At 42.0% G+C, this 16,300-nt stretch overlaps 2 protein-coding genes across 2 annotated transcripts; one reads left to right on the forward strand and one right to left on the reverse strand.

The window, feature by feature from the left end:
* Nucleotides 1-7,399: 7,399 nt before the first annotated feature.
* Nucleotides 7,400-8,829, reverse strand: LOC122000192 (NAC domain-containing protein 43-like). Its single transcript, XM_042554701.1, has 3 exons — nt 8,586-8,829; nt 8,208-8,485; nt 7,400-8,138 (listed from the first exon to the last, which is right to left on the reverse strand). Exons 1-3 carry the CDS (start codon nt 8,758-8,760, stop codon nt 7,485-7,487), a joined length of 1,107 nt encoding a protein of 368 aa, XP_042410635.1. The 5' UTR covers nt 8,761-8,829; the 3' UTR covers nt 7,400-7,484.
* A 722-nt stretch (nt 8,830-9,551) lies between these two features.
* LOC121980143 (protein IQ-DOMAIN 17-like) lies at nt 9,552-11,856 on the forward strand. The gene is made up of 5 exons (XM_042532109.1): nt 9,552-9,921; nt 10,011-10,283; nt 10,364-10,600; nt 10,680-10,820; nt 10,902-11,856. Exons 1-5 carry the CDS (start codon nt 9,787-9,789, stop codon nt 11,610-11,612), a joined length of 1,497 nt encoding a protein of 498 aa, XP_042388043.1. The 5' UTR covers nt 9,552-9,786; the 3' UTR covers nt 11,613-11,856.
* Nucleotides 11,857-16,300: the final 4,444 nt, after the last annotated feature.

Here is a 16,300-nt window from a genome sequence, read left to right on the forward strand (position 1 = left end):
TGGGTTCGAGTGAGCTTAACTCTGGGTAGCCGGAGCATTATCCACACAAGAAAAGATTAGCTTATGGGAGCTTATCTACCTTCTGCCTTATGGAAGGCGCCTTCCATGTCTTGGAAGACACATTCGATGAACAGTACGAATGCGCCTTCCTTAGCCATTACCCGAAGATAAAATTTTATCTTCAGGAAATAGAATTTATCAAATGGAAGACGCCTTGGACCACCCTAAAGGCATCTTCAAGCTATAGATAATATTTTCTAGGGGCTATACAAAGACCTCTAGACCTAGAAAATATTTAACAACTCTTGTATTAATTTTCTAGTTTATTTCTGAGCGTCCAACAAGTGTAAGAGGCTTCTCCGCCTTCAAGAAGGAGATTTTCTATTGTTTTTATTTGTCTTAGATTAACAATCACGTAGGTTATAACAAAGTAACTTTTTGCCTTTTTTATTTTATTAGTTGTTCAACTGCTTTAATTTGATTGTGTTTCTAATCTGAGTTGAAAGATCGAGAAAGGATATTTTTATTTAACAGACAATTTACCCCTTTTGCCGGCCATCCCCGCTGCTCCAACATGCTGAGTTTCTTCCACATTAATGTATTTCTCAGCTCTCCTCAAGAGGTTATCATAGTTACCCGGAGATCAAGGGATGGGATGACTTGGTCAAAGTAATCACTATAGGATCAAAACGAATGAGAGAAGGGGATGAATCTCATTTGTAAACTCTTCTTTTCACTTTTAAAAACTCTTTGGAAACTCGAGTACGCAACGGAAAAACAAACTAACAATAACATAGTAGAAAGTAAAAGCCGCTTATGTTTTTACTTAGTTTGAAGTTTTCAACGACTCCTACTCCAAGATCCATGATCCCTTGGACAATATTGATTGAACAATCCACTAAAATCTCTTCCAAAAAGCTTCAGATAGACATGTCGAATACATAAATGAGGAAAGTATAACAACCTACACTTTCCTATGCAGGTACAATAATAATTGAAAACAAACTTTTACTGACACTTGTAGTAGATGTAGTTCGTAGCTCGAGGTTGGTGTCGCTTTGACTGTAGCAATTGGACGTAGCAGAGTTACAACAAAGCGGTAGTAGACTGTAGAGAGATGGTGTAACAGAATGATCGAAGAAGCTTGTTCAAAAATGATATGAAAGAGTTTTTTGACCACCTTCTTTTATAATACATTAGAGATGCCTCAGTTCATCCAAGGCGCCTCCAGAAACTCTGATCGATCTAATTCCCAGAGTTCGGCGTTAATAATCCTCTTGGAGGCGTCTTCAATCGTCTAAGGGTGCCTCCAACTTGAGACACTTCCAGTAACCCGAGGTACTTCAAGCGCTAAACTTTTATCCTCGCAGCTTATTTACTCTGGGGTGGCTCTAGCCATCCGAGGTGCCTCTAGTCCTTTACTCAAGGCGCCTCCAATCAGTTGAGTTGCCTCGAGTACTATTCATTCTAACTTCAATTTTGCTCTAAGCAACCTTCGACCAGGAGCTTCACAACAACATTACGAACTACTTCCGCTTCTTCGAGCTACTTAGAAAACGCCTCTAGGACACCCGAAAGTTCCAACGACGATTCTACTAAAGATTTCATCATACAAAGTTATCGGTATTCTTTAGTTTTCAAATCACTTGTAATCATTTAAAACAGTATTTATACTCTTTATGATTGATTAGTCTTTGCCCATCGAAAGCACTCTCACGTGCGGGCCTTGGAGTAGGAGTCATCATAGGCTCTGAACCAAGTAAAAGAAACGTGTTAGCGATTGCTTGATTTTCTTTTTGTCTTTCCACTGCTTTTACTCCGATTGATTTTAAATGAACAAATTAGCCACGAGCGCTATTCACCCCCTCTAGCGTAACGATCCTACAGATTCGTCTTACCCTCAATTGATTGTCATGTCAGATTCGAGTAAATCTAGCCATCTAGACCTCACAATGGCTCTTTTCTCCTTCTCTCAATCGATTAGTCAATTTATTACGTGACTTTAATCAATCAGCTAATCGATTAAGAAGCTTATTGTCTGTCATAAGTTTCTCCTCCCAATTGTTCACCTAATCGATTGAAAACTCACTGTTCGTCATGAAGAAACGCTCTCAATCGATCGATTGATAGCTTCAATCGATCACTTAATCGATTCAAAAGCTCACTGTTCACTTACAAACTCTTCCAATTAATTACCCAATCGATCAAGATACTTTCTCCACTATTCTTCGTTAATCAATCAATTACCTGATCGATTAATCCCTCCAATCGATTACCTAATCGATTGGTAAGTAGTAAAATGTGTAAATCTCTAAGCGAGCTTTGTTTCACATCCGAGATCACCTCAATTCAATATTCGAGTCAAAAGTTATGACCTTCGAAAGTTTGCTATGTCGGAACTTTCTCGTTTCATGTTAACTCTATGTTAGACTTACGACTGCCAAGTATTCAATCAACTTTTAATCCACTTGGACTTTCTCATGTGTAACCATAGTTAGGATTTTACCTTGCAAATGTTTGGTCCTCTAGGACCCACTTGGACTTCTAAACATCAGGTGTCCGGTCAACCTTTAACCCATCTAGATTTTTCAATGTCTGGCTTCACTCACTAAAATTTTCTCACTACCTAGTTTCACTCACCAAGACTTCCCAATTGCTTGGCTTCACCTACTAGGACTTTCCATTACCTGACTTCACTCATTAGGATTTCCCAACTGCCTAGCTTCACTCACTAGGACTTCTCCACTACACGGATTCACTCACCGGGACATTCCACACCAAGTATCCGGTCAATATTGACCCATTTAGTTTTTCTTCTTCTGCCAACCATCCCATTGGTCTTGCCCTTGCCTAATCTCTAGTGAGGACTTTTTCAGTCAAGTATTCAGTCAATCTTGACCTACTTGACTTCTGGTCAACCTTCGACCTTCAATCTCCCAGATGAAAAATTACACCAGCAATCTCCATATAATGTCAAACATCAAAACTCAAACATCAAGACTCAAGCTTGAGCCAACTCAAGTTTAGTCAACTCGGTCAACTTTGACCTAGGGAAAATTGTACCAACATTCCTGACCTAACTAGACTCTAACCTAATGTCTGGTTCTCTAGACTCATCAAGTTTTTCAGCCAGCACACTTGGTAAACATATTAGAACACACAAAATCCAACTATAATCGTTTTTCATGCATCAAAATCTGAGTTTGATTATAGTGCTAACTGCACCAACTACTACGACCGATTAATTTCTGTCGATTGGATACAAGTTAGGTTGCTTCTTGTCATGTTTATCTTCGATAGGCTGATCGACTTCCTTTAGATAAGATTTTCTTCAGGTCGGACTTCAATAGACTGACTTCCTTTAGGTTGGACCTTCTTAAAGTCGAGCTTTAGTAGACCGACTTCCTTCATGTTGAGCTTTCTTAAAGTCAAGCTTCAGTAGATCGACTTCCTTTAGGTCGGGTTTTCTTCAAGTCAAGCTTCAATAAACCAACTTCCTTTAGGTCGGCTTTCAAAACTCCGAGTAACAAGGAGGTCCTTTGAACAAAGGTCTGAAAAGACTCAAGAAAGAGATTAGAAGGGGGGCCAAAGCGAACCTTAACAAGGTTCGTCCTTTGACACTTAAGCAAACCTTAGAGAATAGGTTGAGAAAAGTATAGAGTCAAGGATGACTTTAATTCCCAAAGGCACACCTCGTCCTTTCCTTACCGAGAGAACTCTTGGTGATCAACACTCCAATAATCATGTCTCTTGGCTCTTCAACAATTGTCAAGTCGAATCAGAGTTCATGGGTAACCCAAACTATTGGGATCTGGTGGTAGTGCAATCTGAGCATGAACAGAATGATAGTATAACACTGTTTTGGTAAAGTCAAGACTAGAGCTAAACTCTATCTTTTTAAGACAAATTTGTCCTACACGCAATGCTCACAGAATACAATAATCATCTCCCAAGATATAACGACTTTATCTTACAATAGCAGTACTATAAATCGTAAGACCTCCAAACTGAAGAAGCTTTTCGAGCTCTTCAAATAAAAGTATGGAATGCAATGCTTACTTTGAATTGGAATGAATTGAGTGAGTGAAATGAGAAAGAAAGGGGTCTTATTGTTAAGACCAAAAGAATTAAGATATCTCCATAATGATATGATATTGTTCACTTTGAGCTTATGCCCTCATGATTTTATTTTTGGACTCTATCCAAAAGATCTCATACCAATGAAGATATCTTTCTTTTATAAGTCTATGATCTTTTCCATGTATTTTCAATGTGGAACTATATTTATAACCTTACAACCCCAACACTTCCTCCCTTAAACGAAGGACCATAAGGTCCCCCTCAAGCAGAAAGCTTATCCGTTTGATGTTCGATTCTCGACCCACCAGGTCTTCTTGCCCCTCGGTCCAATCGACCTATTAGGACTTCCTTGTCTAGTCGCAACTATGCCTTTCTGCCTGGTATTTGGTCCTCTTGATACGGATTTGGGAGCCCCCACTTCTTTTATTCGAGATCAATATTCTACTCACATGACTCGATTAGACCATAACTCTTGTGCACAGTCGGCGATTAGATTTCTAATAGTCCGAGCTCTGATACCAATTGTTAGGACCAAAAGAATTAAGATATCTCTATAATGATATGAAATTATCCACTTTGGGTCTAAACCCTCATGATTTTATTTTTGGGCTCTACCCAAAAGATTTTATATCAATGGAGATATCTTTCTACCTATGATCTTTCATATGCATTTTAAATGTGAGACTATATTTACAATCTTACAACCCTAACACTTATTTATACTAAATGAAAGGGTATAAAAACCTCTTGGTACAATTAGATCTCAACCATCCAACTTGAATTGGATTGTTTAGATTGCATTCCTTCCCAAGAGATACAATGTCTCTTCATTTGGATGTCAATCAATGGTTGAGATTAAGCCATCCAAAGGGTACTTATGCATTCTCAAATCAATGATCCAGATTTCTCAATCTTGATCTAATTATCTAGGTTTAATTTCTCATTCATATTATATTTTTGTCGCTGAGCAGAATATGTATATTATTCTGAGACATAAAGTTGTAGAGGGATTAACAAGAAAACAAGAGAGAAGTAATACAAAAAAAAGAATAGCCTAAACTAGGCTTAAACCTATTATGAAGTCAAGAGCGCAAAGAAAAAGATATGTAGCCGTAATGTGGCTTAAGCAAAATAAATTGATTCATTATCAAAATAACTTGTCCTAAATATCATCCAAGTATAGGTTTATATATTTCTCAAAACACTCAAAAAAATCTAAACGAAAAAAATAACTAACTAGACTTATTCTTTAAGATTTAAGATAAATTAACTAACAAGACTTAGTTCCCTAAGATTTAGGATAAGATTAAATATAATTTAAAAAATAAATTAAACTTAATTAACGGATTACTAATTAAAAAAATTCAAAAGATGCAAAATCTGAACACTTTGAATTCCCTCGCATCAGTTTCCCAACACAAACTTGGATGTGACTCAGACGGAATTGACTTGAAATCTTCTATCAAGTGTCCAACTTAACTCGAACTCAATTTGATCAAACCCAAATTCAACTTGATGTGATTCGAGCTCATATTGACCAGACCTAAGTTCATCTTGACTTTGACATCCAGCTCAATTTCATTTTTGACTTTGACAATGCACGTGGTGCATGACTTTCTCCACCATATCATTATATATTATACATTATCTTTTCATGATTAACATGTTGACAGAACCCTAAGTCTGATGACAGTGCTGGGTGATTACCTTGACCATGTATAGCCCAACCTAAACCTTTTAAAAATTAAGATATTTAAATGAGTTTAATTCTCCTATCACGCTTAATCATGAAATTAAAGAGATTAGTGTTTTTTTTTTTTCACTTTTGGTGAAGGTTCTCCCGTCTCTATAAGAAATGAAAGATGCACCAACTCCTTTTGACATCTAAAAAGTTCTCAAGGACTACTCATCTCCCTAAAGCTAGAGGATAACAACTCCATGATTACCAAAGAGATTTTGAAACTAATGAAGTGAAAATTATATATGATTTTAGTGTGCGCATTATCCTTTTGTAGCTAACTTCTGTAAATCTTTTTTGTTTTAACTGGACGTTTTTGATCAGGATATTAGTTGCCACCAAAAACTTACCCTTTTTTTGTTTTTTTTGATCCAATGACTACTTGATTAAAAGTTAGTCCCAACCCACGCAAGATCTCGTTGTTTTTCCAACTGCGATATATTAATATATTTATAATATGTCACACTTCATAACCATCCCACCAATATTATTAAGTGTAAAATTACTACTTTAATTTGAGAGATATCGAAATGCTATCTAACGATATATAAGCAGCAGACAAAACGTTAAAACTTATTTGAGAGGGAGGCTCATATGAATCGTAGAACTTACGAATGTTGTAGTTGCACTAGCAATTAATGACCTCTTCTAATCCAAAGGCATGCACGAGGGATTTAACCCTAATTTGTGATGTATGCTCGTAAATCTTTTCCTTTGTTCTAACTTGTCTAATCATACAATGATATATATGAAAAAAGGCTAACCATAACGACCTAGCTACGTGATACTGAACAAAGACAAGGTCAAGATAAATGATACTTTGGAGATTGGATGTCATATCTGAATTACATAGTCAAAAAGGAAGGGACGAGTAAAGCGTGGAATCTCTGTGCCGACGGTCCTTTAGTCCCAGTTTTAAAGCTTTGTTTTTAATTATCATTTTACGCCAGCCATGCATTAACAACAGCAGTACTATTAATTAATCCTTAATTCGTTTGATGAAATAAAATCAACTGCAGAAAATATAAAGTTGGTGAGTGAAACGAATACATGTTCTAAAAAATCAACTGCAAAAATAATAAATCTATTAACTTTTTAAAGACGTGTGGCCTACTGATCACTTTCTCGCAACAAACAGGCAATACTTTTTCTCATTCTTGAACATGGAGATTTGCCTCGAAAAAGATCTGCAATATGTACCTTGATAGCTATTCATAAATAATGGCCTCCCTTTTTTTCTTTAGCTTTCACGGTCTGTGGAAGAGGAAGGCACCACTGTGCTAACTGCTAAAGCAGATTAATTTGATGAATATATGCATATATTTTAATTTGAGTTTATTTGTTAATCAAACACTTAACTAAATGGTTAGTATATTTATATAATTATATTTATGCATTCCATTACCATCTTCTCCCAGAAAACTAGTAATTACACCATGCACGAAGACAACAAAACTTTAAGGATGCACTCATATATGATTAAGAATAATAAATCATATCATATAATTAACAATACATATGTATATATAAATCATTAGAATAATTCCATGTATTTTCACTCAATACACACTCATCTATATATCCTCATGTAATTATATTTTAATTAATTTGCCACGCTCTGTGTTAAATTTTCAAAGTTATATAAGTTTCCGACCGGCCGTATCTTCTACAGAGAATCACGGCTTATGTTGTCCGACATCGACATCGTCGACGCTGTCCTCGTCATGCTCCATAGATCGCCATCCTCTCGTGGACGGTACGCACCTTCCTCATTCTCCTCCACACTTATTCTGCCAACCGGCGAGTGGATGTCAAAGGAGAAGCAAGCTTCCTCGCCGCCGTCGAGTTGCGAGGCAAGAAGCCGGTCGAACGAAGCCCAGTCGTCGGCGGCCGGCTCCGCATCCGCCGTCCTCATGCTGCACGATCCATCTACAGCGACGCAGTACGGGTTACTGTCAACGATCGGGGTCTCCAGCGCCGGTAGCTTCATGAACATCTCCAGCAGCCCGCCACCGGCGATTTCACTCGGCCGCCGATCGTCGACGGCGCCTTTACTTTTGCAGCTCCCACCGCGTTCCCTCTTCATGCACGATCTACCCATGAACTCGAGAATCTGATCCAATGCGCCACCGCCGTCGCCGCCGGGGCTGCCAACACAGGAAGAGTTGTTGGCGCCGGCATCGACGCTGGGTACTCTGTGGTGGTGGTGGTGGAGGTTCTTCTTCTTGAACACCCGGCACACCACCCACCCTTCTTCTTGGTTATTATCATTAATACCGGCACTGATCGACGTCGTTTCTCCCAATTCCGCTCCGCCGATCTAAATTGTTAATCAATTACTCACATATAAATCGCGAAATAAAATCACTAGATGAGAATTAATGATTACGTGGATGAGGTCTTGGGGGTGGTCCTCGAGCCTGTACTCGTGCATGATCCAGTCGGACTTCTGGCCGTGGGGGGCGCGGCCTGTGTAGAACACCAGCGTCTTGCGCATGCCGATCCGGCGCCGGGCGCCGGAGTAGATGAGCTTGTCGCGGCCGGTGGCTTTCCAGAAGCCGGCGGCGGTTGCCCGGTTGGTCCGCGTGCCGGTGGGGTACTTCTTGTCCTTGTGGCTGAAGAAGTACCAGTCGCTCTGCGGCGTGGACGACCCGATCCTACACTTCTCTGCAGACATTTACATCATACATGCATCATGATCGACGATCACACAAAAGTACTGCAACGCAACTGATCCGACTGCAATCGATCGACCAACGGAATTAACCTTGTATGTCCCATGGCTCGAGCTTGTTGAGGTCGACGTCGCGGATGACGTCGAGGTCGATCTCCTGGGAGGAGACCTTCTTGCGGAGGTAGTAGGAGAGGAGCTCCTCCTCGGTGGGGTGGAAGCGGAAGCCCGGCGGCACCACAGACTGGCCGTTCACTTGGATCATGCTCATGATCTCTAGCTAGCTAGCAAGCTACCTCTGCCCGGCTGATCAATGAATTAAGAAGCAAGAGCTGAAGAGCGAAGGACCGATCGATAATATTGGGGAAGGCAGTGGGTGATCATCAAGCTTATTTATGTAGTGCAGAAATTATATAATTAACGATAATATATTTTGTGTCAGATCAATTAACAAATTGAGACATGGACGTGCCACGATCTTGTTGTCTTTGTTCTCGTTGTTGTTGATGATGATGGTATGTATATATGGTCCCTAATTAGACAAGTAGACGGAAATTAACTTCACAAAAAGGGAATGGGCGGGGGGCAACAGGCAACGGCAACTACCCTCCATCGCTGTAAAGATTTCCGGGCGTGCCTCTGTTTGGGTGGGCGCAATGTTTGGTGAAAAAAAAGGTTGAAAATAAATAGACAGAAAATCAAATAGAAATTAGTAAATTCATTCGCGCTCGTTTATTTTATTTGTAAGTTAATCTATCAAGTTTGTTCTTCGGTCTCTCTGTCCGGGCATCGAGACGGATAGGTGGGAGAGAGAGCACTTTCATGGGCTCCACAATAGCTAAAGGAATGGCAAAAGTTACCCAAACCAATGAGCAAGTGAAGCAGGTGGAGAATTCTAATTAGCAAGTCGAGTTATGATTTCGAACAGTGTTAAACAGTAGGATTCCAAATCCAGGTCTAAGGTCCGGTCCGGCCTCTTGGTATTTCAAATTGTGGGTCCAATCAAGGCACTCGAGCTCACTCGGTCTGACTCACTTCGTGAACCGAGTCCAATGTCGCTATCCTCCAAGCCAAAAGGACTGTCACGCTAGCTGCTGCCTCTCTCTCTGCTTTTCTTTCTATTCCCTCCCTCCGACGATAAAGAACCACCCTGCAAAATTATGCTCGCGTGATACCAGTTGGTGATTTCTCCCCTGGCTTCACTGTTGATGCATGCTCCCTCTTTAGGTCTTGGGAATCTTTCGGTAACGGTTCGTGTCGATCGGCGTAGCTGCAGGTGCCGGAACTCATCTTCTTCATGGGCAAGAAGAGCAGCGGTGGCGGCTCTTGGCTCACGGCCGTCAAACGCGCATTTCGATCTCCGACTAAGGATTCCGATAAGAAGAGCTCCAGGCAACGTGAAGCACCCAACCAAGACGACCACGAAGACAAGGTTAGATTTTGTGTGTGAGTCTCTGTGTGTGTCTTGTTTGTTCTCCGCGTTCAGCTCCCGCAAAGGTGACATCTTTTTGTATCCTGCAGCGAAGGAGGGAAAAGGGGCGATGGATCTTCGGCAAGCCGTACTCGACGCAAGAGCAGCAACAGCAGGTGAGTTCCGCGGTCGTGGTGCCGGCGGTCTCCGCGGAGCAGAGGCACGCCATCGCGCTGGCCGTCGCTTCGGCGGCGACGGCGGAGGCGGCAGTGGCGACGGCGAAGGCAGCCGCGGAGGTGGTGCGGCTCACCAGGCCTTCCTCTAGCTTCGTGAAGGAGCATTGCGCGGCAGTCGCCATCCAAACCGCCTTTCGAGGATACTTGGTACTTGCATTCTTCGGTCTCTCCTCGCCATCACCCCCTTTCTCTTGATTTCATCATTCAAACTTGGATTTTGATGGAAGGCGAGGAGGGCGCTGCGGGCGTTGAAGGGGCTGGTGAAGCTGCAAGCGCTAGTGAGGGGCCACAACGTGCGCAAGCAAGCAAACATTACGCTGCGCTGCATGCAAGCACTGGTAAGGGTCCAGGCAAGGGTGCGTGATCAGCGGATGCGGCTGGCTCAGGAGTCGTCCTCCTCCTTCAGCTGCGACACTTCTCTTTGCGACTCCAAGTATCTGCACCTAGCAGATAGGACGTCCATGGTAACCCAAGTTTTAACTACTAGTTTCCTCTTTTTCTTGAACTCTTCTTGCTCGTTATGTTGCTTCTTGACGGATTCAGAATTCGAGAGAGGGGAGTAGCTTCACTGAAGATTGGGACGATCGCCCGAGAACGATGGAAGAAATCCAAGCGATGCTTCGGTTCCAAAGGGACGCGGCGTTCAAGCGAGAAAGGGCGCTGTCATACGCCTTCTCGCATCAGGTAGGCAAATCCTCTCTTCTGCTTCCTCTGTTTTCCTCTGGTCCGTGTCTGACGTCGACGTGCCTTCGTGTTGTACCTAAGCTTCGGAGATCAGACCGGAACCTATACACCTCACTGGAGGATGGCTTCGATGGCGAGGCGGCTTCGGCGGGAGAGTATGGGCCTGCCCGGTGGATGGACCGCTGGATGGCGTCAAGGTCCTCCTTTGACAACAGACCAAGTAGCAGGCGCCCTTCCGCAGAGTACCGTGATCCAATCAAGACGTTGGAGATCGACACCGCTCGCCCTTTCTCCTACGCCGTCTCCCCTAGTCCTCGCCGTCAGACGCCGCCGGCCTGGCACCCATCTCCCCCCCTCCACCGATCCCCCGCCACGCCATCACCCTCCAAAGTGCGCCCTTTGCAGGTCCGCTCGGAGAGTCCCCGCGCCGGTCGCAAGGAGCGGAGCTTCTCCACCGCTCATACCCCCCGGCGGCATCAGCATTCAGTGGCGGTGCCGAACTACATGGTGGCGACGGAGTCTGCCAAGGCGCGAGTGCGGTCGCTGAGCGCCCCAAGGCAGCGTCCAGGGACGCCGGAGAGGTGCGTCGGTGTCGCTGCCAAGAAGCGACTGTCCTTCCTGGCGCCGGACCCATACGGGTGCCCGCAGAGCCTGCGGAGCCCGAGCTTCGAGAGCGTTGCGGGTTGGTTCTCCGGGGAGCAGCGATCCAACGCCTCGCCCTCCTGCAACGACAGCGTCGGAGGCGAAGCGTCGCCGTCGTCGACTGCGGACCTCCGGCGGTGGTTCCGGTAAGCGGGGCACCGTGCTCTGCTTATCCTGTACCGTACTTCACTGTAGCTTTTTCTTGCTTTTTCGCTTTGGTGGGCTCAATCAACCTGTCGTGCACTGGCCAGTGGGGTGGGATTGAGGCGCGCGAAAGCTTTCATTTTGATAAGTTGGCGGTGGTGGTGGTGGTGATGGCAGGCAAGGCCATGTGTGGGACTCTGCTCTAGTCTACTACGGAGCTCAAAAAGAAGTGCAGGTTATTGGTTTGCCAGCCTTCGCTTTTGATGGGAAATCATGAGACGTGGCGTCACATCCAGCTCTTTGCTGGGGTTGCGCAGTGAACGGAAAATGAAGAGAAGGGTTTAGTAAGATTTAGGGTTTAGGACGCTAAACCCTAAAACCCTAACGAGAAGGGCGAGGAGGCTTCTGATTAATCTTGTCTAAAAGTTCTTATTAGCGGTAATAATTAGGGAGAGCTGCTTTTCCCACCCCGCTGAATCCCTCCTCTCCCCGACCCACCATAAAATTCAATGATATTTACCATTCTATCCTTTTCCTTATTCCTCTCATTCACGTTTCTTTTATTTAATTTTTTTAAGTTTTATTTTTTAACTAATTTTAGTTTTTATCAGTTTTACTTTTTAATAATTTTTTTTATTTTTATTGAGTGGCAGTGCTTTTCCTATCTCCATGTTTTATTTTGTTTTGTTTTATTTTATTGTTTTTTGTTTTTTTAATCAGTTTTTTTTATAATTTTAATTCTTTTTAATTTTTTAATTATATATTTATAATCTTTTATTTATTTTTTAATCGTAGATTTTCGCACACACTCCCTTCCTAGTCCCATCATATTATTTACCTTTATATCATTTTTTTAAGTATTTTCTTGACAAAAAAAGTCATGTATTTTTTATATTCGTAATATGAAATTGGATCTTTTGTCCCCAATTTTCTCTGTCCTCCTATCATACTCGTCGCCTCAAGCCCATTATCGACGGCCTCTGGTCGTCGCCTCGACCAGAACTATACCCTAGGGGAAGGTGAACCTCCGGGGGTCGCTATCAGGACTATCAATGTCAAAATTCTGTTGAATTTAAGTAGGGACTCATATCGTTGACAAAGGAAAGTTTACTCAAATCCGACCGAATTTAGGGATTGATCGCGTCGATGGCGACCGTATTCACCTTCCCCCTAGGATATAGTTTTAATCAGGGTGGTGACCGAATGCCGCCAGCGGTGCCATCGACGATGGACTGGGGTAATGAGTGGGACACGGGGACAGGTGATATTGAGATAGAGGATTCGATATCTTATAATTTTTGTATTTTTTTTAATAATAAATTTTAGGAGTTATTATTTATAAAAAATTTGAAAGTAAAATATGGATAAAAAATAAAAAAAAAATTATGAGAAAATAATAAACAAAATTTATTTTAAAAAATAAAATTAAGGAAGTAAATAAAATTGGAAAACCCTAAACGGTAAACTAAAGAAAGTAAATAAAATTGGAAAAATAAAACTAAGGAAGTAAATAAAATTGAAAACCCTAAACGGTAAACTAAAGAAAGTAAATAAAATTGGAAAACTAAGAAATAACTTGTTATTTTAAAGAAAGGGGTAAAAAAATCATTTAACAAGGGAGAGAGAGGGGGGTGGGCTGGTAGAGGGGGTGGGAAAGGCAATTACCTAATTAGGCATCGTTCGAAAACGTTCCAAATCTAAATTTCTTAATAAATCCAATTCAACAAAAATGATAATTAAATATTATAAAAATTATTTTTATTAAATTAAATTTATTTTTTCTGCCTCTATTTTATAATTAGGCATCATTCTATTTTATAAATCATTTTTTTACTAATAAGTATATGTTGAAGTTGTTGATGCAATATCTCTTAGGTCAGATTGATTAAGTTTGAGTAGGCTCAAGATTGAATTTGATATTTGAGTTTCGATGTTTGATAATACATGGAGATTGCAGATGTGATCGTCCATTTGGAGAGATTGTTGATATAATTCTCCTCTGGTCAAGGTTGACCAGTAAGATATGAAGAAGAATCAAGTCGGTCAAAGGGTTGATTGGATACTTGACTGGGAAAGTCCTAATTGGAGGTTAGGTAGATGGGAAATCTTGGTGAATGAACTCATGTGAAAGACCTAGTGAGTGAAGCTAGGCAGTGGAAAAATCTTGGTGAGTAAAGTCATGCGGGTAAAAGTCCCGGTGAGTGAAGTCGGGTAGTGAAAGTCCTGGTGAGTGAAGCCAGGCAGGTAGAAGTCCCGGTGAATGAAGCCGGGTAGTGGAAATATCTGGTGAGTGAAGCCAGACACGTGGAAATTCAGGTGGATCAAGGTTGACCGGACACCTGGTGTGGGAAGTCCAAATAGGTCAAAGGGTTGATTAAATACTTGACACAAGAAAATTTAGATGGTTCAAGGATGATCGGATATCTGGTGGAAGGAAGTCCAAGTGGGTTATGAAAGACCAGACACTTGGCACTAAACATTAAGTCCAAGTGAGTCAAGATTGACCGGACATTTGATACGAGAAGAAAAGTCCAAGTGGGTCAAATGGATTGACCGGACACTTGGTGAAGAAGTCCTAGCAGGTCAAGGTTGACCGGATGTTAGGCATAATATTACAACAGGTCACGGTTGACCGGATGTTAGACATAATATTCCAACAGGTCACGGTTGACCGGATGTTGGAATTGAAGACCTTGGACTTGATTTTAGGCAAGTCAAAGGTGGTTCAATCGATCAACCGATCGATTGAACCGAAGTCTAATCAATCAGTTGATCGATTGGATGGGTGTTGCGAAGAAAGATGACCCAATTGATCGGTCAATCGATTGGGAGCTTATGACGCGCGTACAGAAGCTTTCCCAATCGATCAGTCGATCGATTGGGAACCTCCAATCGATCGACCGATTGATTTGGGATAGGCTGGATTTCTTGCGCGATCGCGAGAAAGCCTGAATCGATTGGTCGATCGATTCAGGCTATTTCCAGAGAGCATAGAGACACTCTGAATCAATCAGTCGATCGATTCAAAGCCTCCCAAATCGATTGAGAGTCATTCAATCGATTGGGATTCGACTGTTGCACAGGTTATAGCCGTTGGCGAGCGTTTTCCTCCGCATATCTTTGACTCCACTCTAAGCGATTCTTCTCCATCAAACTCAATGACACACGCCAGTTCTTGAAGAGTCTTGGAGTGAAGTGCAGTTGCATTCCCAAGCATTAAGAGACATTCCCAAACAAGAAGAGAGCATAAGTGTGTAAACCTTGTAAGGTTTGTGTTTATATTTCTTCTTATTTTGAGTTGTATGCGTGTGTGAGTCTTGTACGAGGTTTCTCCACCTCTGGTAGTTATCGAGAAGAAGTATTTTATTAGTGGAATGAGCGTCATGTGTGGATCTTTGGATTAGTCACCTCTTCTCGAGGTAGATACTAAGTAAATCCTCGTGTTAGCATTGTAGAGTGCTTCGTAGTCTTATTCCGTTGCCTATCAACAACGATGAAGCAAGCAATCAAGCGCGACGAGCTATTCATCCCCCTCTAGCACATTTCGATCCTAACAAGTGGTATCAGAGCAAGGTCGCTCTTCACCGGAATCATCGTTGAAAGGGGCAATAAGGTTAGAGGGTGAAGAAGTTAAAGCAAGTTCATCAAAGTTAAGGAATTCAAAAAGCTCAACTTCAAAATGGAATTCCGAGATGGACTCGGATTCGACACAAGGGTGCCTCCACCATTCACAATGACAAATTTTGATTCTTGGAAATCAAGGATCGAAAATTTTCTTACGATGGAGATGGAGCAATGGTTTGCTCTAATGGAAGGTTTTGAAACTCCAACAAATTCAAAGGGTAAAATTCTCAAGAGGAGCAAGTGGAGCCAAGAACAAATCCAAATATGTGAGGCCAATGATAAAGTGTCCAAGTTGTTGGTCAATCTATTGCCAAGCAACATCTTGGAGAAAATTGGAGAATTCAAAGATGCCAAAGAGCTATGGAGTAAATTGGCCAAGCTTCATGAAGAACCCTCCACTAACCCTCCACTGTACCAAATCAATACAAATCCAAAGAGGGCAACTCAGTGGAGCAAGACCAAGAAAAAGATGACTCGGAAGTTGAGAGATGCTCAACATCCGAAGAAGAAGTCCAAGAAACTTCATCTTCAAAGGAATGCAATGAGAAGGGCAAGAGGGAGCATACTCTTTGTTCCATGTACAAGATGAAGATGAAGAAGTCTCCACCTTTAGGATTGAGGGGGAGCGACCATTGCTGACACCGGATCAAGAAGAATGGGAAGCTTTTACTTCCGGGTCAAGCGAAGAAGAAGAAAGTGTCATCCCTATACATGAAAGTATAATTATTTCAATTAAAAATAAAAATCATATTATATGTTTTGAGTGTAGGGAACATGGACATTACAAGAGTAAGTGTCCTAAATTGCCCAAGAAGAAGATCCAAGTGGCACTTAAGGGTAAGGAGAAGCCCAAGGAGACCACCCCCACAACAAAGAAGAGCAAGAAGCACACAATGTGCTTCTTGTGTCATAAAAAAGGATATTATCGGATCAATATCATACGGGAAGGAAAGCGGTCAAACTCAAGGGAGGAAGCCCAAGTCAAGGGGAAGCTTCCAAGGTAAACCCCAAGGTATCATTTATTGAGCTTATCCCTTTGAGTAATGGTAAAGAGCATGCTAATTCTAGTT

This window comes from Zingiber officinale, chromosome 1B (genome assembly GCF_018446385.1).
Source record: "Zingiber officinale cultivar Zhangliang chromosome 1B, Zo_v1.1, whole genome shotgun sequence".
Lineage (NCBI taxonomy): Eukaryota > Viridiplantae > Streptophyta > Magnoliopsida > Zingiberales > Zingiberaceae > Zingiber > Zingiber officinale.